General features: G+C 41.9%; 1 protein-coding gene and 1 long non-coding RNA gene across 2 annotated transcripts in view; both read left to right on the top strand.

Moving 5' to 3' along the window:
* Positions 1 to 12,833: 12,833 nt before the first annotated feature.
* LOC108445364 lies at positions 12,834 to 15,430 on the top strand. Its single transcript, XR_001860184.1, has 3 exons — positions 12,834 to 13,536; positions 13,745 to 13,929; positions 15,204 to 15,430. It is a non-coding gene; the product is annotated as an uncharacterized LOC108445364 (long non-coding RNA).
* Positions 15,431 to 20,988: 5,558 nt separating this feature from the next.
* The window catches only part of INSIG1 (insulin induced gene 1), an 11,939-nt gene continuing 11,541 nt past the window's right edge, over positions 20,989 to 21,386 (top strand). The window contains exon 1 of the mRNA XM_017728896.1: positions 20,989 to 21,095. Within this exon, the coding sequence (XP_017584385.1) occupies positions 20,989 to 21,095 (107 nt within the window). The remainder of the gene's footprint in view (positions 21,096 to 21,386) is intronic.

Below are 21,386 nucleotides of genomic sequence, written 5' to 3' on the forward strand. Positions count from 1 at the left end.
AAGTGTTCAAGGCCAGGCTGGATGGGGCTCAGAACAACCTGCTCTAGAGGAAGGTGTCCCTGCCTAGGGCAGGAGGTTGGAACTGGAGGATCATTAAGGTCCCTTCCAACCCCAAACCATCCTATGGTTCTGTGATTCTGTGATTTAACCTTGGTACAAACACAAGGGCACTCATCTTGTTTTGACAGCTGAGTTGCAATGGATTTTAACAAATTACCTAGGACACTTCTTCTAAGGGCTTTCTAGATGTTTAAAAGCAGACTGCAAGAAATAAAATCATCTTAGAGCTAACAAATCAATAAGAAATAATTGAAAACCAGACCAGCTCTCACTCTGCATATGCAGACACCAGAAGATTTTGCCTGCATCCATGCAACTGAAAGATGCTGTGTCACTTAGTTCAGGGTTTGCACTTTTATATGACCATGATAAATGGTGCCAGTGAAAAACAGGGCAAAGAACTGTGGTGAACTTTGGGATGTATCAGGAATACAGCTTGAGTCTTCTGATTGATTTAAAAGATCTTAAGCAACACAGACAGCAATTACAGCTGTGCTAGAAACTTCATTCCAATACCAGAAGGAATCTGCTGTACCAAAAACATTTTGAAAGCGTGTCAAATAATTTTCTTAGTTTTTAATTAGCTTCTGCAAGAGGTTGTGGCTTAGAGGTTGAAACAGAGAGCTGGGAGTAACAACATCCAGAGTCTCTTCCCAAGCATGGAAGTGACAGGAGAGGTGGCTCTGGGCCACTGGCTACAGCCCCTCTGTCCAGCTTCCACAGCTGTAAGATGGGTAAAATCATACTTACTGCTCAGGGACACTGTGAGACCTAATTAGAAGTTTGCAAGGAGCCCACTGGTCCTCCAATGAATTGTGTGGGGGAAATGAACAGTATTATCATATGGGTAATGAGCTCTCACAAGACAGGGACTCTTTTGTTCAAAGAAACCAGCTTTTTCAGCAGCAGCCAGGATCCAACAGAAGTTTATTAGAGAAAAGTAAGTGTTGTTCATCTCTATATAACTGAGAATTTATTGCTTTATATTAGGAGGATTTATCTGCAACATACTGCATTCCTCAGAGTTTTTACCTTTAGGGAATGACTGAGGAATAACTCCTTAACGCCTAGTTTTGTTATGAAAATTAACTTTAGCTATCTTATGAATTGTTTATCTTAAGCCTGCACAATCAGTCTGATTATAGAAATCTAGTGTTATTCAAAAGACTGCAGAATCTCAGGTGAGTAGATGAATATTGAAAAGATACGAGGGACATTCTGCTTTTCTGATTCTGTTCCACTCATGTGCCCATTTCTCATATGAAGAAGAACAAGAGTGTAATTGTATTGCAACTTATTATTGTCATACAGAAGAAGCAATTACTATATGTATACAAAAAGGTAATTAAATATTTCCACTGGTAACCATGAATGATGCCAGAAATGTATTGCTATCATACTGTATTTTCATTACATTCCCCACAAGAAACTTGGTCAACAATTAATTCCAGCAACAGCATAAGGAAATAGCAAATAGAATATAATTTTTTTCAGTCATCCTTACTTGTAGACTGAAATGAAAAATGATGTGAGAAAAAGCAGCTGAAACATTGGAAGTTGTTAATTAGCAGAATAATCTATGCAGAGCTGAGTGACTATAGGAGTGCAGCCACCTGAGCGAAATGTGGGGCTGTGTTGGTGCAGCAATGAGTTCCCGCAGGCTGAAGAGGTGAAGCAACCGGCCCAACCCTCTGGTTTTCACTGCTGGGAAAAAAAATAAACACTGGCATCCCTTCTCCCACCCACACATTGCCAGCTGCACCAGCAGTTCAAGGCAAAAGCCCCAACAGCTCCAGCACCTTGGGGTAGAGCCCTGTGTGCTCACAGTCCTGACCAGGACACAGATGTCCCTGAAATATTCGTGGGTGGTGGTAAAGGGTTCAGCTACTCACTGCTCTGTTTCTCTCTACTTAAACTGTATTTTCCCTATTTTTTGTGCCTTCACCAGTGATGGCAGGAAATACCAACAGGTTTTCTGTTTCTATGGAATGGCTACACACACAGCATTCCTACACCATCCCAGCCCTAAGAGCAAATTGCACAAACAGTGCCAGTGTATGACATTTATGAATTATGTATGAACTTTATATTGCCACAGGGCCACGGCAGCCACCAGACCAGCAACATCAGCCTTGTGCCCTTCCTGCAGCACCTTGCATCACCTTGCTGCACTGGATTGCCCTGTCTGCCCACTCCTGGCAGCCTCTGTCCACATGGCTCCACCATTGTGACCATGAGGAGGAGGGAGGCTGGAAAGAAACCGCTGTGGCCATGGAGAGGCTGGGAAGAAACCACACTCTGCCTCAATTTCTTTCCCAGACAGGCAGAACATCTTGACTTCCCAGAAAAGTGGTAGTTCAGAACAAAATGTCTGCGGGGTCAGTGGCTGCACCACTGCCTGATGAGTGGGAGTGGGGAGGGGAGGCAAAGGGAGTCCCTAATTCCAAGGTGGGTGGTAGAGTAAAAGAGGAGAGAAAGGCACCAGAGAAGAAACCCCTGAGCCTCAGGAGGAGAGGAGCATCAGGAGCAGACCCATAACAATGTCTTGTGCTGCAGCGTCCAAGGGGCAGCAAAGTCTCCCAGGCCCCAGCCTGTCAGAGAGGGCTGCTGGGGCTCAGGGAGAAGAAGAGAGCAGGAGAGGCACTGAGGACATTTAGGAGAGAAGCTGTTGTAGTTTATCAGTGGAGACTTTTAATTGTAACACCCAGTGACAATGCCCACTTGGTAGTAAGATGTGAATCTCTGCCACTGTTGTAGTAGAGAAGGGGAAAACGCTACATTTTTTCTCCTCTGAAATGTTAAGAGAAGCAGCACAGCTTTGTAACTCTCACAGCCAGATTACTTAACAAGAAACTCCAGGCAGTTATGAAATAGGTACAAAAGAGTGTGCCAAGGCTCCCGAGGTTCCACACGAGTTAATCAAAGACAAGTCAGAACGATGATAGCACCAGAGCCATTGAGTGAGCTTCTCTTGCAATTAAAGACACACATGGCAGCAAAGTCTTCCCTTTCCACTGTTTATTTCCAGCTGTTTTGCAGTTTGCCATAACTATAAAGCTTGTGGCCTTTCTCTGCTCTTCCAAGCTCTGTAACCACTCCAACAAAATGATTAACATGAGGCCAGTTTTGCATTAGCATTTCAGCAGAGTTCTGCTGTGATCTTCCTTATTTTGTTGTGCATGTTTACAACTAAATTCAGCACCTGCAGTGACTGCAGCCCTCCAGCAGTGTGTTTACCTTGTGTAAGTGTTTAGCTTGTGTAGTCTGTCTGTTGTACATAACATGCACACCAGACAGAGGGAAAGCTTGCCTGGATTGCTCCTTTAGTCTTCTTTTGGAAGGAATCACAAGGCAATCAGCAGGAGTCTGCTTGATGCCACTGTGATGGCAAAAGCTGCCACTTCTATGTGTACAGCACTTATCACTGGCAGGTCAATGAAATACCTTTCTAGGAGAGCTTTAGAAACTGGAGGGGAAAAGTTCTGGATCTACCTCCTACTTTTATCGTTCATTCAATGGAAAGTGTCCTGTTTCCACCAAAATTAAGATAGTAATATCCACTTAGTATAGCAGACAAGGCAGCACAACTCTCTAGTATGACCAATATTTAAATCTCATATAATCTTGTTTAAATTCAGATCAATGCAGCAGGATCTATTCTAGATTAACACAGGCATAAGCATAGAACTGGAGCTTAAGCTGAAGGCCTCGGGGTCCTTCTTTCTGGATCTCTACAGCTGTTCTACACCTCAGTCTGGTAGATGTGATGAAAGTCACCTACTTAGCCAAAAAAAAGTTTCCTCTTTGCCAGCAGTTACTGCAAACACTTAAGCAGGCAAGTATTGGGTAATCCCTATGACTCTGCTGATGTTCTGGCATATCTCTGCTTGGAAAACAGACAAGTCAGCATCTGAGCAGAATGATTTCTCCTCTAACAAAAAAAAAAATCAAACAAAAAACCAGATTATTTACAAAACAGCTCTTTTAACAAATGCTTTAAAGAAAAGGTTAGCAGGTCAACAGATTAAAATCTGAGAACATTTCTTTTACAGCATTTTCTAGCCCTCTAGTTAGTCTGCTTTTGAAGCTAAATGGTATTCATCCCCGGGGATCTTTCTCACTACATTCTAGATCTTGAGAAATACATATTTTCTGTTACTAATAATTTTTTGCCTTTCCTTGAACTTCTACCCTCTGTTCTTCTGGCATTAATCATGTCCTCATGCAATGTTTACCTGTGCTTTCTTTTTTTTTATTGCATATTTTTGGGACAGTCTGGGATACCAACTGTCTGTTCTTCTGATCTGATGCAATTGCTTGATGTGTTCAGAGAACATGGTGAGTGCTGACGACAGCCACCCTAGATCAAATCAAATCAAATCAAAGCTCCTGCCAGCCCAGAGTCTGACAATGGCCAGTGGGTTAAGAACAGCACAAGCTTGCATGGTTTGCCCTCTAGAATATTTTTCCAGCTTCTAACAACTTCTGGTTTAGGAATCTCATGAGCAGAAATGTTGTTTTCACATTTAGGGTGTACATTTCTTCTAGCTATTTGTTTTATCCTTTCCTCAGTCCTTGTAAACAACATGCTGCTGTAGGTTGTAGGTTTCAGATTTTGTGGTAGAAAACTAAAACAAGTAATGTTTTTACTATTATGTAAGTGGAGTCTCATCATGTGGTTATTCCATGCCTAATGAAAAGAAAAAGACTATGCTTAATTATATTCAGATTTACAGAAAGCAGTTGGGTTCTTCAGGTTTGGATACTGGTGATTCAATAGACAGCTTCTTCCCCTGAGTCATTAAAAACATTGCCTCAGCATGTGAATATTGCTGGAAGTATCAGCCTTAACACTGAATAAAAACACAAAGTCCTCATCACTTTGAGACTTTGAAAAATAACTAATCCAGCTGGAGTGTTGCTAGTTTTAATTTCCTCAGCCTGCACTGATGAACTGATCTTGTTGATGGTAACTTAAATGCTTGGGTTTTGTCTTCAGCTGGCACATAGACTTGCCCTGTCTGGTGACTGCACTGTTCCATCCAAGAGGAAGCCATTTATGAAGAAGCTGTACAGAGCTGTACTTGCAGCCAAATTACTGTGTTCATCAACATCTCACTCCATACTCAGCCTTATGACTTCGGCACCAGCTCTAATTACTGAATGGATTGAACAAGCTAAGCACTCTAGCAACCTGTTATTAAGATTACCTGAAAGCACAGCTCAGTCTGGCTCTTAGAGGTGTGACCAACTTTGTTACGGAAAAAAGAGTCTAAATGAGAGCAACACCTCTGCTTCCATTCAGTCTCACCTGACCTCTGCTGATCTGTCACACCCTTAAAATTTTTAGCTGAGGAAGATGAAACTACAGAGGAAACCATGAGTTATATATGATTCAGTACCAGGCTAGTAGGACAAGAGGAGGTGTCCAGGTTCCTTTATTAGTGTGCTCTGCACAGAAACTCCTCGCTTCCATCGCCACACTGGCCATGCTTGCTGGTTAGTCTTGGATTTGGTTCTGTTAATGGAGAACCTGTCTTTTTGAGCCCATCCTGTCCTTCTAATAAGTGATTGACATAAAAGCTGCTGCAAAGCTGGCAGGAAAGCAGTTTTCTCAGCCAGGATTTGCAGTGTCACTGACCGTGAGGACTCTCACTGCAATGGTGTCAGCCCAGCGAGGGCCAATAAAATGCTGCTGCCATGGGCATTTGGTTCTTGCAAAAATAGGTTATCCAGGAATAGAGGCTGCCAGAAGCACACATAGGCAAGTAAACAACTTGTGGATGTGCGTAGCAGAATGGGGGTTAGGATATTTCCCCATTCAGTGGGAGTAATAATCCTGCTACCCCAGCATTCCATTTGCTAGATTGAAGTCAGTGTGACTATGGCCAATGACTTCAACACAGGACTGGGCTCCTGGGACTTAATTCTGCAAGGCTTCAAGCACTCATGTACCCTGCTGAGTGTGCTGGCTCTCCTGTAGAAGCCCAGGAGTTTTTTGAAGAGTCTGAAATTAAAAAAAACCCTGCTAGTGCAGATACTTACTGAAAATGAAAGGCCTGCAAAGACAACAATGCAATACATGAGTTAATTATTTCTCACCTCCTTTCAACAGAAACATAATTTACTGGTTTGACAAATTGCAAGATTGCAAGAGCACAGCTAAAGGTGAGATAACATCTCTCTTCAGAATCTCTTTGGAATAATAAAAGATAAAGATAACAAGGCAAATACAAATCTGCAAATTTTTTCCAGTTAAACAAAACAAATCAGATCCTTTTTGTTGATATCACTTTAACATGGAGTCTCTTAGATAAGCACCTAAACATTTAAAATTTAACTGATGACTTGCATTAAGACCTAAATTCACCACATTCTATTAATTTAAAGTAAACACAAGTTCAAGCAGTCCATGTTTGCTGCTGAAGATGAAAAGGAAAACCATTTTGCTGAGAAGCACATGGAACAAGATTTGCTGTAGCCATGACCAGTTTTTGGAAACAGCAGCCTTGCCTACAAGCGCAGTGCATCAATCTCCCCCAATTTAGTACTAACTAAACTAAACTAACTAGTAACTAGTTTAATAAAATAAACTGTCTCCCCCAATTTAGTACTAACTAAACTAAACGAAACTAACTAGTAACTAGTTTAATAAAATAAACTAGTTTATTTAAAGTTGGAAATCTCTCCTGTGCTGGTGGTCTAAGGAGCAAAGAAGATAGTTTCCTCAGCTTCAGACAGCTGAGAGGCTGCCACCATAGGTCCCAGAGCATAAATAAACTCGGTTTATGCCAAGTAAATGTGCAACAAGAAGTGCTCTATCTCTGTGCTGCTGCAGGAGCCTGGCCACGACAGCTGACTCTGCACCTGAGGAGAGGCCTCCACACAGCTGTGACACAGATAATCTGCTGCTGAGCTGGAGGGAGCCATGGAACTGACAGGTGTGCACGCAACACTGCTGGGATCGATGCACTCTAGTGGTCCAAAGTCAACTTTCCCCGTGGTGAATGAACTGAGGTCAGCGCATCCCCAGCCCGGTTAATCCACGAGCCAGACAAGCCAGGCGTAGATAACTGAGAATTGATTTCCCCATTGAAGCGACAGACAAATGACTACAGGCTCTCCATTCAGTTTATGATCTACAAGGAAAAACACATCTTTTAATTTTTATCAGTGATAAAGAATTATTGATATTTTTGTTAGGAAAAAAAACCGCCCCGCAAAAATAACCAAAACAAAAGATAATGAAGTGGCCTGTTTAGGACATGGCTTCTTGTTTGCTGATTTGAAAAGCAAAGCAGTGCTACTATGACAGATAAAGAAGCCTGAGCTGTCTCTTGGAACAGCATATCCAGCATAACTTGACACAGATTAATGGGTAAGCAGAGAAAAGCGAATTTACACCAGCTTTGAATCCTCCCCCTTTCAGTCTTCTCAGGAGATTAAATAATGTATGGTGGCATTATCAGATGGACTAAATGAGGAAAGGAAATAGGAAATAAGTTTGGAAAAACTATGGCTCAGACAGTTTGGGGAAAAAAAAAGTTGTGCTTACCAGCAAACTAGGTCACTAGTGACACTGATACAGTAGCCAAATCAGTCAGAGATTAGGGTTTGTTGTATTTGCTCTTGGTCTTTAGTTATATATTGAAAACCTACTCCATGGAACTATGGACCTAGGAAGAAGAGCAATTTTATGTGTGTTCATTTGGAATAAAATACCCAGTTTTAGGGGTTGTTCTCTTAACCAGTTGAGTCAGTGAATCTGTTCCTAATAGCTGTCCAGAGGAGGATAAAGCTTTGTTTGCCTTTCTTGAGGTACTACACAGCAAACTGTAAAGCAACTGCAGGAGACAAATCAAATAGCATTTTGGCTCTTGGGACCAAATCTTTGTACAAGACCTAATCTACAAATTTTACACCTCAGTAAAACTTCAGATTTTCCCAAAAGAGAGGATTGATCCGCTATGCAGCCATGGTTTGCACACAGCAGACCCTAAGCGCATCCATGCAGGTCAGAACCAGTCCAGGCAGTAAAAAAGCCTTTGCAGCTGCTTTGCCAAACATCATCACCTCAAGCCTAGGTCCAAATTATTTTATTAATGCTTGATTTAAGCAGAAGATCTTCTCATCCAGCCATTTCTCCAGGGCAAAAGGCCAACCATGCTTCCACAGTCATAAATACTCCCTGTTCTTGCACTACTGCCAGTCTTTTTTCCATGCTTCAGAGCAGCCTTTCAAAAAGATTGAGTAAAGTTGTTTGATGGACAGTATTACAGAAAATTAAGTTTTTAATTATTTTTCATCCAGTCTATATCTGTTCCTGAGGAATGGTTTATTGCAAAAGCAATGACACGCTCCACTGCTTGGGAAGAGTTAAGGACAAGCTGGTGTGCAAGTTTGCTCCTCACGAGGAGCGTGTGTGCCAAACCACCTTCTCCCAAGCCTTGTTCTCTCTATTCCCCTGGGAAGGATATTGATGGACATCCTTCACCTTCAACATGAAATAACAGCAGGCTTTATTTCTAAAGAGAGTCCAGACACATTATGCAGGCAAGAACATTAAGTCATGCCACTAAGTCTTACATTATTTATTATAGTGTTATCTTATACATCAGTTGGATTAAAATTGAGGTGGAGTATCTGTAAAATGTACAGTTACACTAGACTAAAACATTCATACCAGATACAGGAAGTCTTTAAAAAAATTGTAGATTTCCTTTTTCATTCAGTAGATTTTTCATTAATGAATCTTTTGGAACAAACTCTTTGTTTTGTCTTTGCTTTTCCCATTGAAATTTATTGGTAAAGGGCATTTCCTACTACAAAGTTAAGTGTTAACGACCTCTCTGAGCAAATGAGGTTGTGGACTTTAAACATGTGATTGAAAATTTCAAGTGCAAATTTACCTTTTTCTTGAGGGGAAAGTCATTGGGCAGTTAGGCATTTCTGACTGGCTGCCAGTCCTAACACCAGACATTCACGACAGAATTTCTCTTGTGAATGGACAACACTTTGCTTTAGCAGATCCAGGCAGGTGAGTAGAAGCACAAAATGACACATTCCTTCCCCAGCCTCATGAAAGCTTCTCTGTTACTTAAATGAGTCTTCAGTAATATCTCAAGACCAAACAACAGAACAAGTTCTTCCTGTCCAGCTCAAATAAGCATTTACATCACAGTCAAGGAAATACAGATATAATCCAGGTTAGAAAGCTTTGTCCAAACTTCAAGCAAAACCAGATGGAAGTATTCAGAAAATATGGTGTTGGTTTGATAAAGGTCTGATGAAGAGTGAGAAATGTCCTGGGATATTCACACAGAAATCACTAGTTTCACTAAATGCAGCACCAGAGAAAAGGCAAGACTGGAAGGAAGAAGTAATTTCCACGGGCGGCTGCCAGAAGATGAGGACTGGGTGTCATGGTACTATGATTACAGATTGTTTACACACAAGGAACAGGAAAAAACTCTGTAGAGAAATAGGATTGGTAATCACAAAATCACAAGGGAGACTGTCTGTATATAGTTTGCTCACCAGTATCGAGACTAGGGAAGAAGAGTGGTACAGTTTTTAGCCTGTTTCTTTAATGAAAGGAGATTTATTCAGCCTTGCTGCCTTGACTAGTATTCACTTTCCTACTTGTCCCATACATTTCAAACCACTGGACAATTTTAAAATTTTTTACAGCTGGGTAAAGGTCACTATGAAATAAAGTTCAAGATGTTTTCAAAATGAAGATAGCAAGGAAAAACACAGAATCATTTGTGCTATTTTTAAGAATTCCAGTTATGCATGACTGAGGGAAATACTCAACATGAGCTTACAAGAATCAACTTCAACTTTTCAGCGCTTGAAAAGATGCCAACAACAAGAAAAATTATAGTCAGTTTGCCATCAATAAATACTCCCTGTTCTTGCACTACTGCCAGTCTTTTTTCCATGCTTCAGAGCAGCCTTTCAAAAAGATTGAGTAAAGTTGTTTGATGGACAGTATTACAGAAAATTAAGTTTTTAATTATTTTTCATCCAGTCTATATCTGTTCCTGAGGAATGGTTTATTGCAAAAGCAATGACACGCTCCACTGCTTGGGAAGAGTTAAGGACAAGCTGGTGTGCAAGTTTGCTCCTCACGAGGAGCGTGTGTGCCAAACCACCTTCTCCCAAGCCTTGTTCTCTCTATTCCCCTGGGAAGGATATTGATGGACATCCTTCACCTTCAACATGAAATAACAGCAGGCTTTATTTCTAAAGAGAGTCCAGACACATTATGCAGGCAAGAACATTAAGTCATGCCACTAAGTCTTACATTATTTATTATAGTGTTATCTTATACATCAGTTGGATTAAAATTGAGGTGGAGTATCTGTAAAATGTACAGTTACACTAGACTAAAACATTCATACCAGATACAGGAAGTCTTTAAAAAAATTGTAGATTTCCTTTTTCATTCAGTAGATTTTTCATTAATGAATCTTTTGGAACAAACTCTTTGTTTTGTCTTTGCTTTTCCCATTGAAATTTATTGGTAAAGGGCATTTCCTACTACAAAGTTAAGTGTTAACGACCTCTCTGAGCAAATGAGGTTGTGGACTTTAAACATGTGATTGAAAATTTCAAGTGCAAATTTACCTTTTTCTTGAGGGGAAAGTCATTGGGCAGTTAGGCATTTCTGACTGGCTGCCAGTCCTAACACCAGACATTCACGACAGAATTTCTCTTGTGAATGGACAACACTTTGCTTTAGCAGATCCAGGCAGGTGAGTAGAAGCACAAAATGACACATTCCTTCCCCAGCCTCATGAAAGCTTCTCTGTTACTTAAATGAGTCTTCAGTAATATCTCAAGACCAAACAACAGAACAAGTTCTTCCTGTCCAGCTCAAATAAGCATTTACATCACAGTCAAGGAAATACAGATATAATCCAGGTTAGAAAGCTTTGTCCAAACTTCAAGCAAAACCAGATGGAAGTATTCAGAAAATATGGTGTTGGTTTGATAAAGGTCTGATGAAGAGTGAGAAATGTCCTGGGATATTCACACAGAAATCACTAGTTTCACTAAATGCAGCACCAGAGAAAAGGCAAGACTGGAAGGAAGAAGTAATTTCCACGGGCGGCTGCCAGAAGATGAGGACTGGGTGTCATGGTACTATGATTACAGATTGTTTACACACAAGGAACAGGAAAAAACTCTGTAGAGAAATAGGATTGGTAATCACAAAATCACAAGGGATACTGTCTGTATATAGTTTGCTCACCAGTATCGAGACTAGGGAAGAAGAGTGGTACAGTTTTTAGCCTGTTTCTTTAATGAAAGGAGATTTATTCAGCCTTGCTGCCTTGACTAGTATTCACTTTCCTACTTGTCCCATACATTTCAAACCACTGGACAATTTTAAAATTTTTTACAGCTGGGTAAAGGTCACTATGAAATAAAGTTCAAGATGTTTTCAAAATGAAGATAGCAAGGAAAAACACAGAATCATTTGTGCTATTTTTAAGAATTCCAGTTATGCATGACTGAGGGAAATACTCAACATGAGCTTACAAGAATCAACTTCAACTTTTCAGCGCTTGAAAAGATGCCAACAACAAGAAAAATTATAGTCAGTTTGCCATCAGTTGACAAAAAAACAGGGTGAGTGAGCTCATAGGAAATTACTGAGCACATCCCTGGTGGAATGGCTGGGTGGTGAGCTGCAGTGAGACGCTTTCCACACAGGGAGGGCAAAACAGGCAGTGGCACAACTGACCTCAGCAGGCTCCATGCATCCGTAGCTGCTTCTCCTCACTCACCACATCATTCATAGGGATGGATGAGAAGTGGATTAGACAAGAGAATGGATGCAGCCAAAACCGTAACCTGTGCTGCCTGGGTCACGGCCTCCTGCTTCCCAGAATGATTACACAGGGAGATCCATGAGCATGCTGCAGGGAATGGCAATGGGATTAACTGCAGGAGCAGAGAAATGGCTGACTACCTGGTCAATAAATGCTTGCTCAGAGGCCACCTAAGCTTCAATACTCACATCATAAAGGCAGGCAAAACTCTGTGACTTGCAGTAAAGGACAGGGAGCAGTGGAGGAGTAGATGGCTGCACTGTGGTAATGAAAGGCTCTTGCACCACAGTTGGTATCAGTGAACCCAGTGGAACTAGTGACTAAGCAAGATACCAGGTGGTGTAAGAGCATCAGAGCTTGGCCTTATGGAAGTGAAACTCTAAATGATCCTTATTTGTTTTTGGAAGACAAGAATAAATAGTTGAACCTTGAAGAAATACAGTGAGAATTTCAAACAAGACAAGTAACTGTTAATAAAACAAAACCCTCATATACTAAAGTTTTTCTCAGTCTTACAGACAGATGTGTTCTGTTCAGGTGTGTGTGAAGCAATGGCTCCATGAGACTTTGCAAGTCTTTCAAGACTAGCCAGAGTAAATCCACTCCAAATAAGGTCCAGGCTTTCACAGCTACAGATACACAGAAGCTGAACTGCATCTACACAACACCTCAACTATGGAGTTCAATTTCCCTTCTCCTTATGTCACAACTGTTTTTAGTAACCTTTGTTCAAAGGAAGGCTCCATTACCTATTAACAGCCTCTTCAGTGATAAATCTTCATTAGAATCTGTTCATATGTGTGTGGATATTTATAGTGTACTTTGGAGCTAATGATAACATATGCAATAGTCACCCCATAAGGTTTATGCAAGGTATTTATTTTTTATATATATATATACAAAAACACCTTCCATGAGCACCACAAGCTTGCAGTTTTCAAAACTTTAGGCATTTGGACCTACTTATATTCACTTAGGCAATTTCTACATCTGTGGAAAACTCACCTTTGATATTCAAAGGCACTCTGGTAAATAAATTCACTTTAAGAGGGCTAAGACCCAGTGGAAGTCCAGCAGTTTTGAACTTGCAATCAGTGAATAAGGCACAGTGAATAACCCCTTCATGGTTGTAATCATAAGACCTCCCAGCTAGAAAATATAGTCCATCTGCAATTAGAAGTAAAAATGGCCAAGACAGTTAAATTAAATCCACTTTATACAGTCTGACCATAAGAAGTGGCCTCATAATTATCAATTTTATTTAAGGCTTTACATTGCTGGGCCGGTGTAAAAGGCCCTTTATGTCAACAGGAGTCCAGCCCTCTTTGTCTTCTGTGCATGCAAGTACAGCATTGCAAATATTTACCCAATTAGACAGTTAGCTCCACCCGAGTATGAACAAACAAAAACAACTGCTCATAGCATTCCAGAGAAACAACACAGCACAAGAACAAAGATTTCCACATGCAAACACAGGCAGTCAGCTCACCACGGAACAGCAAAACCAGCAGATTCTTAAATGTTAAAACTTAGGGGCAAGTTCTCTTTGATAACCACAAATCTTCGTGCTGCTGATTCAGAAATAGGGGAAGTTGACTGCCTGATTTTTCCAGCTGAGATTCCTCCAGTGCAAGTGAGAAAATTAAATACATATTCAGTTGAATAGATGCCCAGGCTGGCTGATGAGAAAACCAATAGCTTCTCTGATGGGATGCAGATTCTCTCTGGCTTCTCAGATGGGACACAAAGCCATTCATCTTGAGATGTTTTGTATTGGTTTCTTCTGTTTCCTCTGACAGGGTTATTGGTTTTTATTCCTGGTGTTTTTTCTCTCTTGCCAGATGAAGGACATTATAAACCAGTAACACCCAAGAGGTTAATCCCTGTCTGCCACAAGATCTTTCTGCAATCAGTTTCCAGCCTCTGCAACAGACATGAAGGCACCAACCTCATCTTTACAAATGTCACGAGCACCTGACCTTGTGAGGCAATTCACAAACAAACCTGGCCAAACAATGAAACCTGGGTGAGTTCTACACCAACAAACCATTCTGTATGATAACAGGGTAGAAACATATAGCTGCCCTCTGACCTCAAAGCTTGAATCTATCCCTCCTTCCTTCTGAATAAAGAAAGCAGAAGGTTTTGCCATAGTCAGAGGACAGAAATGGGCACCTCCCAAGGTCAGCCCAGACAAACTGGGATCTCAGCAGCCTCTGGAGGTACTATTTCCTCCTGCTCTCTCCAAGGGCAACCAAAAGCAACAGCTACTAACTTCAGCACCTCCATTACAGGCGTTAATCTGAGCACAGTGCATGATCCTGAACCAAGGATATTGTTACTCTACATGTTCTGAACTTCTTCAGCACTCTACATAAGCAACACCCCAAAATATGCCTGAATAAGCAAGTGAAGCTGGCAGTGTGCAGCTCAGATCATTAACGAGGTGTAATCTGCCTAGCATTTGATTTGATCTGTTAGTAGTATCTGTAAAGCCAGTAAAATTTACAGTGGCATATTTGAAGCTGCTGTGTAAGGCCCAATCCTGCAGTGCAATGATAGCAAAAGTTACACTAGTGTATAGTTAGAACAACTTAGCACTTAATTAGTCCTTTGAGTTTGCATGCAAGTGGCCTGATCTCATTATTACTAGTGTGTCCTTTCATGAGTAAAAGCTGAAGGGTTTGGCTTTATATTAATATATTTTTCAGCATAACCCAACTTCAGCAGTTTCTAAAGTATCGCTCCAGGCAAGTTGTAGGCTTCCCATATGCTGCACATTCTTAACTTAAAGTTCAGCCTGGCAATCTGAAACCATGTCTGACAGCAATCTTTCCCACCTAGGTACCGTGAGCTGCATTTAAGAGCACTGATATAATCACTGACATGGGAATCTTAAGATTTTGCCTGGAAAGTGGCAATATTTACAGTACTAATCATGAAGCAACATGGAAGCCACGCTTTCACACCATATTAAGCACTAGCACATGTGCACATTCTCTCTCTGATGCTTTTCCTCTGCGCTGGTCTTCCTGGTTGTATGGGGAGCGTTATCCTGGAAAGGTTTTCCCATTATCCTGCTCAAACCCAAGACAGCTCTCTGAATACATAACTCTACAGAACGATGGGAGAAAAAAATCATGGGTAGATTAGCTCCACATAATCATGCTTGCAGCCTGGAAGAGGCACTGGCAGTTCTTGGGCACCTCCACTGAGCTCTTTCATGCAGTCATAAAGTTGTCCTTGCAGATGAGCTACAGATGTCTTAAAGGCCTCTTTTTTTTCTCTTTCTTTTAAAAGCAGTGTGAATTGGGCAGAATCATCCTATGTGAAAAGCTCTGGAAAAAAGTGTTTTCCATATGAGAGGAACAGCTCTAAAGCTCTTGGCCTTTGTGCTCCTGAGTTTAAGGGACATGAGGATGTATAGCTATAACCAGCATGTGTGTGATACTGAGTCTATTCCTGGTAGCCACAGCTCTGCTATTTATAGTTACTGCCATGGTAAGGATGGGAAGGGAAGGGAAGGGAAGGGAAGGGAAGGGAAGGGAAGGGAAGGGAAGGGAAGGAGCAAAGGATCACTGATCTGATTTAGACCTTGACTGTCTAGTCAGACATCGACGCTGCAGCCAGCTCTCCTAGGTGGGAACAGTCCCTCTGCCTGACAAAGTGAGGAGAGTTTGGAAAATGAGGAAGCTGCAGAGCTCCTTCCTGTCCTCTGTAGCTACTCATTCCAAGCTGAGAGCCTGCAGTGCCACTGCATGTCTCCCCCACTGCAAGGTGATGAAAAATCCAAAACTTGGAGTAAGCTGGAGTACCACCTTTGTGGTGGTTTCATGTTTAACCCTACAAATTGGCATAGGAATTCCAGGAGCATCTTCCTCAGGCACATATGACAGGAGTAACTGGGAGGGTTGTCTACCTGAGAGGAGAAGTGCTGGAATTAAGTGTTATAAGAAGAAGAATGTAAGAGGAAGACAGTTCACAATGCACTACTCGAGAGAAGTTCCTTTTTATCCTACATGGGAATGACCAAATCCAAGTCACCAAACAAGTGAAAACCATTAAAGCTTAAATCAACCATGGACATGCTTGCCTGAACACGCTCCTTGGAGGTGCCTTTTTGAAAAGGACTGATGTTGCATAAGGATTGGTGAGAGAAATGTACCTAGTTTTCTTCCTTATGCAAGCAATATTTCCATCAAGAAATAAATGCATTTAAAAGACAATGTTCCTTTTGTTTGGTGGTTTATCTTGATACCTCTGTTTATTTCACCCATTCTTTCCATGACTTGGACTACTATTATAAGACACAGGCCACGCCCCCCAGATGACAATTGACTAGCTACTCCTTTAAAAAGGCATTACAGTCAATAATTTTGCCTTCAAGGAAACTTGGTCCATAGTGTCCTGCTTTTTATGTCACAACTAATGTTAAAAAAAAAAAGGATGGAAGTATCACTTCCAACCAGTATCTTTAAAGGTCTGGACATGGTATAAATAAATGTATAAATGCAAATATAGAAAGACTAGAATATCAACAATTTTAACCACACCTGGATAGAACAGCTTGCCTCAGTAATGACGCTCATGCCAGCCTTGCAAACCTACTGACATCATCAAAGAAGTAACTTTTTCGGCAATATAACCAACAAACAGTATTTTTTCATAATGAAATTTAGTTTAAATCATCATTCGGAACATCAAGTATGCACTCCCTGAACTCTCTGCTACATAAATATGCAGAACGATGGTGATGAATGAAGTCAAAAGCAAGGCAAAGGCACTGCCTTTGTGTCAGGACAGAGGTTCATTGACAGGGAGTCAGTGCCCACAGCTGCATGTGGGATGTTGGTTGCCTAATTATATGATAGTTGTTATATGGATTTATAGACATTTGAAGACTGCAGTCTGCATAGAATTGTTCTTTCTGTTTTGTTCTGATAAAAGAAAAAGCAACTAGAGAAACGTCGGCAACTAAACAAAAAACCTTCAATTAACATTTGTCATATGCTCACTACAATATTATTAACTACACAAAGACAGGGCTTTGTTCAGATATCTTAGGGTTTAATTTCAATGTTCAGACTCCAACTATAGTTCCTCACCCTCAGATTATGTAAAAGCAGCCAAGTTTTTAAGCTCTGCTCACTGTGGATGACTCACATTATTATATGCTAACCACCAACACACTTTGTTTTTCCCCTTTGTTTTACATGCCTGAAGTGTTCTGGCTGGAGTTTGCCTTGTTCAGAGCTTGTACGTTCTGCATCCTGCCTGTTGTACCATGTAATCACTCCCTGTCCTTCTCCTTTCAGCTTTTAATGAGCTCCTGTGCTGGGGCTTGGGCAATCTCACAGAACTGGCCTACAGAACTCAACATACACCATTTACCTCTAAAGTGCCCTGACCTCTGAGAAGGAACCAGGACATCAGTGACAAGTGGTGTCCTTCAGGATCCTCACTGGGACCAGTGTTGTTAAGTATCTTCATTAATGACATAGATAAGGGGACTGAGGGCACCCACAGCAAGTTTACAGATGACACCAAGCTGAGTGGTACAGTGGCCACACCTGAAGGACAGGATGCCATCCAGAGGGACCTGGATGAACTTGAGAAGTGGCCCATGGGAATCTCTGTGGTTTAACAAAGCCAAGTGCAAGGTGCTGCATCTGGGTTGGGGCCACCTCGATAGCAATCCAGGCTGGAGAATGAACAGATTGAGAGGGATTTGGGGGTGCTGGCGGGTGAGAGGATGGACATGACCTGGCCATGTACAGTCACACCCATGTCCTGGGCTGCATCCAAAGCACCGAGGGCAGCAGGGAGAGGAAGGGGATTCTGTCTCTCTGTCCTGGTGAGACCTCACTTGCAGTGCTGCATCCAGCTCTGGGGTCCCCAAGACAGGACAGACGTGGACCTGTTGGATGGACTCTGGAGGAGGCCACCATGATAATCAGAGGGATGGAGCACCTCTCTTATGAGGAAAGGCTGAGAGAATTGGGATTGTTCAGCCTGCAAAGGAGAAGTCTTCAAGGTGACCTGATAGTGACCTTCCAGTACCTGAAAGGAGCCTACAAGAAAAATGGAGAGGGACTTTTTATAAGAGCCTGGAGTGACAGGACAAGGAGGAATGGCTTCACCTTGAGAGCAGGTTTAGATCAGATATGAGGAAGAAATTATTTATTGTGAGTGCAGTGAGGCCCTGGCACAGGTTGCCCAGGGAATGTGTGGATGCCCCATCCCTGGGTGTGTTCAAGGACAGGTGGGATGGAGCTCTGAGCAGCCTGGTCTAGTGAAAGGTGTCCCTGCCCACGGCAGGGGCCTTGAACAAGATGATCTTTAGGGTCTCTTCCAACCCAGGCCATTCTATGATTCTATGATCTGCAGGTTTTGCTGCAGGTTCCTGAGAATTCACACAACTAGACTGGAAACCTCTGATAAAGCAGAGAACTCAGGATGATAGACTGCTGCTGATGTCAAAAGATTTTTTGAACTCTTGTATGTAGGGTTGGCATGGGGAATTAAACAATGAATGTCACTAAATCCTTTTATGGAGACACAGGAGATTACAGTTGAGCATATGACTGGGAAGGTTTCTCTTCTCTGTATCAATAGGAGAAAGTCTTGAAGGTGAATAAACTCAAAAAAAATCTCCAGTGAAGCAGAGGGAGAGCAGTTTTACAGATAAAACAGGCCTTGCTCTGTGATTCTCTACCACTACCTTTTGAGCTTTTAGCAGCAGCCAGCTCATGGTTTTGATCTGGTTTAAGTAGGGAGAAAAATAAATTGTCCAAGTATCCTAAGCTTCCCATGTTAGAGGCCCATGAGACAGTCCTCGTGAGGCAAGCACATTGTCAGACTCCAGAACATCACAGAGCTTAATACAGAAAGTGTGAAAGAACAGGTGAAATTATTTATTTATGTAATGAGTAGCAAAGCTGAGTACTTAGAGATTCTGCTGCCTTTGCTAAGGGATGAGTTAAAAATAACGATGTCATTAATCTTACAAAGACATGTGAGTGCTTCTTTCCAGAAATAACTGTTAGGCATAAAATTTCAGGCATTAATCAAAGCATGGTGAGGCCTAACCTTCTTTAGGATTCCAAAAAGAAATGTAAAGCAACAGGACTGTAAAGCAACACGAACAAAAGGGGCATTTAACCTTTATTCTAAGTGGGTAACTTTGGGGAAAATATGCTTGGGGACAGGTTACTGAGTAGTGTAGATTTGCACTGATTCAGCTGGTTTTAGCAAAGCTGCAGCAAGTCTTACCCTCTCAGAAGTTGGTCTCTGCTGTCTGAAAGGAACCAGGAAGAAAGAAGGGCACCACCACATGATATCATGAATATGAAAAAAATATAAAAATAAAATATTCAAATAAAATATTCTGCAGGAAGTAGCAAAAGAGACATACCCACAAGGAAAGGAAAAACACAGGATTAAAAAAATGCTTAAGAGGTTCTTTCAGGAAGGAAAACCAGCAGATGCAGCACAAGGGAATGTAAACTCTGCCAAAATACTGAGAATATGGGCAAGATTCAGGGAGAGAATTTAAATACAGAAAGATACTTTTTCAAATAAAGTAGAGATGCAGCACAAGCAAGGATAAATTATATTTGTTTCCCATAGACCAAGTCCAAGAAGAGATTTCCTACAAAGATGAATCATTTTATCTCAGATCCACAGCCTTGTTGATAAATCTCAAAGTGATTCACCAAGAAAGAGTATTTCCCAGGGAATGAGTTCTAGCCCTTTTTGAGAGCTGCTGAAGGTGTTGCTTAGCGGTCTGGGGATGCAGATAAATTGTCTCTGTCAATTCAAAGCTCGTACACAGTTTCCATGAGGGGAAGTTTTATGTCCGCATGTGATTTCCTGAAACAAATCAAACGTTTCTGCAGAGGAACCCATAAAAAGCTGACAATATATTAAGGCTGTTTTCTCTCAAAATAGTTAAATAAAACTTATAGTGCAGGTCCAGCTGGGTTAGAAAAAAAAACAAAATTAAAAAAAAGAAGAAAGGGAAATATGTTATGTCTTAAAAAATCTGACAGAAGAATCCAAACAATGTTAGCGTATGAAACTAAAACCAAAAGCTGTTTCAGTACAATAAACAGCAACGGAAACTGAATATTTACAATTCCACATACAGACGACACATATACCTTGGTTCAGCAGCAAAGTCTGCACGACATTACTGGGGTGATCCCAGCTGGCATTAAGAGAAAAATACTGGGCTCATCTGTCACTTCCAACAGTGGCACTAACAATCTGTCCAGTATGTTTTCCAAAGGCACTTTGCTCAGCAGGATCAGCTCTGCTAACTCTTTCCATCACAGCTAAAAATGAGCAGAGATCAGAAGGGATAGCCATATGCCAGCTTAATTTTACCCTTCGTGATATGCAGAGAAGAGCTGCCTTTTTCCGTATCTTTAATTGATTTCATGTATTTTATTTGCTACATTTAACACATCAGTGAAAGACAACTGGAACCATCACTGAACCACCACCAAACACTGATCTTGGACCATCGTTCTGCCCACCACAGGCATGGCTAACAACTACTCCTAAATCCTCAGTGCCATCACTTGGGAAGCCCATGGGTCCTATATTCCTTCCAAGTGTAATGATGGCACACCTCGTGTGAAAAGAAGACCTGCTGGCTCCAGTGAGGCCAGTCCATAAACAAGAAGCCCAGTTATTCCTTCTGTATACACCAGCCTCCCATGTGTCCTGGAGAACTGGTGTCTTAAAAAGAAAGCTTGCGAGCTGAGTCCTGCTCTGCGTGCTCATCTTTTGGTGCTGAACTCTAACATAATGTACAGCTCACACTTAACTATCCCTGATAGGCTTCTTCCCAAACCCTTGCAGAGCCCAGAGGGTGAACTTGTAGATTTTAGTCTGGGAGGATTGTGACCCGAGCTTTGCCAGTGCTGGCAGAGCAGCTGCTCAGGCTGTCAGGGAACAGTCAGGAGCCCGGCATCCTCCGGTCACCCCACGGCTGGCCGCTGACGCAGCGTCTGGCTTTGGCACCATCATCTTACAGAGTCATGGGCTTGGCAGGATCCCCTTACACCATTTTAGAATGATGACAGGGATCGCCGATCCCTCCGTCTTCAGGAGATGCCACGATAGACGCCTTCAACCTTCCCCATTATTAACTGCCATCTCCCAAAGGGACAAGCAGCAGGCTGGGCGAGCACACAAGGGCTGGGCTGCAGAGGCCACCAACACGTGGCCTTAAGATGAGACACGGGAGATTCAGATTAGATAGCAGAAAAAAAAAAATCACTTTTAGGGTGGTCAGGCATTGGGATGGGTTGCTCAAGGAGGTGGTGCAGTCCTTGGAGGTGTTCAAGAGGCGTCTGGACTGGTGCTGGGTGATGTTTAAGGGTTACAGTGCTGGCACGGGGTTGACAGTTGGACTCGAGGATCTTAAAGGTCTCTTCCAACCTTGACCATTCTACGACAGCGTCGCCACCGCCA

Source organism: Corvus brachyrhynchos, unplaced genomic scaffold, assembly GCF_000691975.1.
Source record: "Corvus brachyrhynchos isolate BGI_N302 unplaced genomic scaffold, ASM69197v1 scaffold52, whole genome shotgun sequence".
In the NCBI taxonomy this organism is placed as follows: Eukaryota; Metazoa; Chordata; class Aves; order Passeriformes; family Corvidae; genus Corvus; species Corvus brachyrhynchos.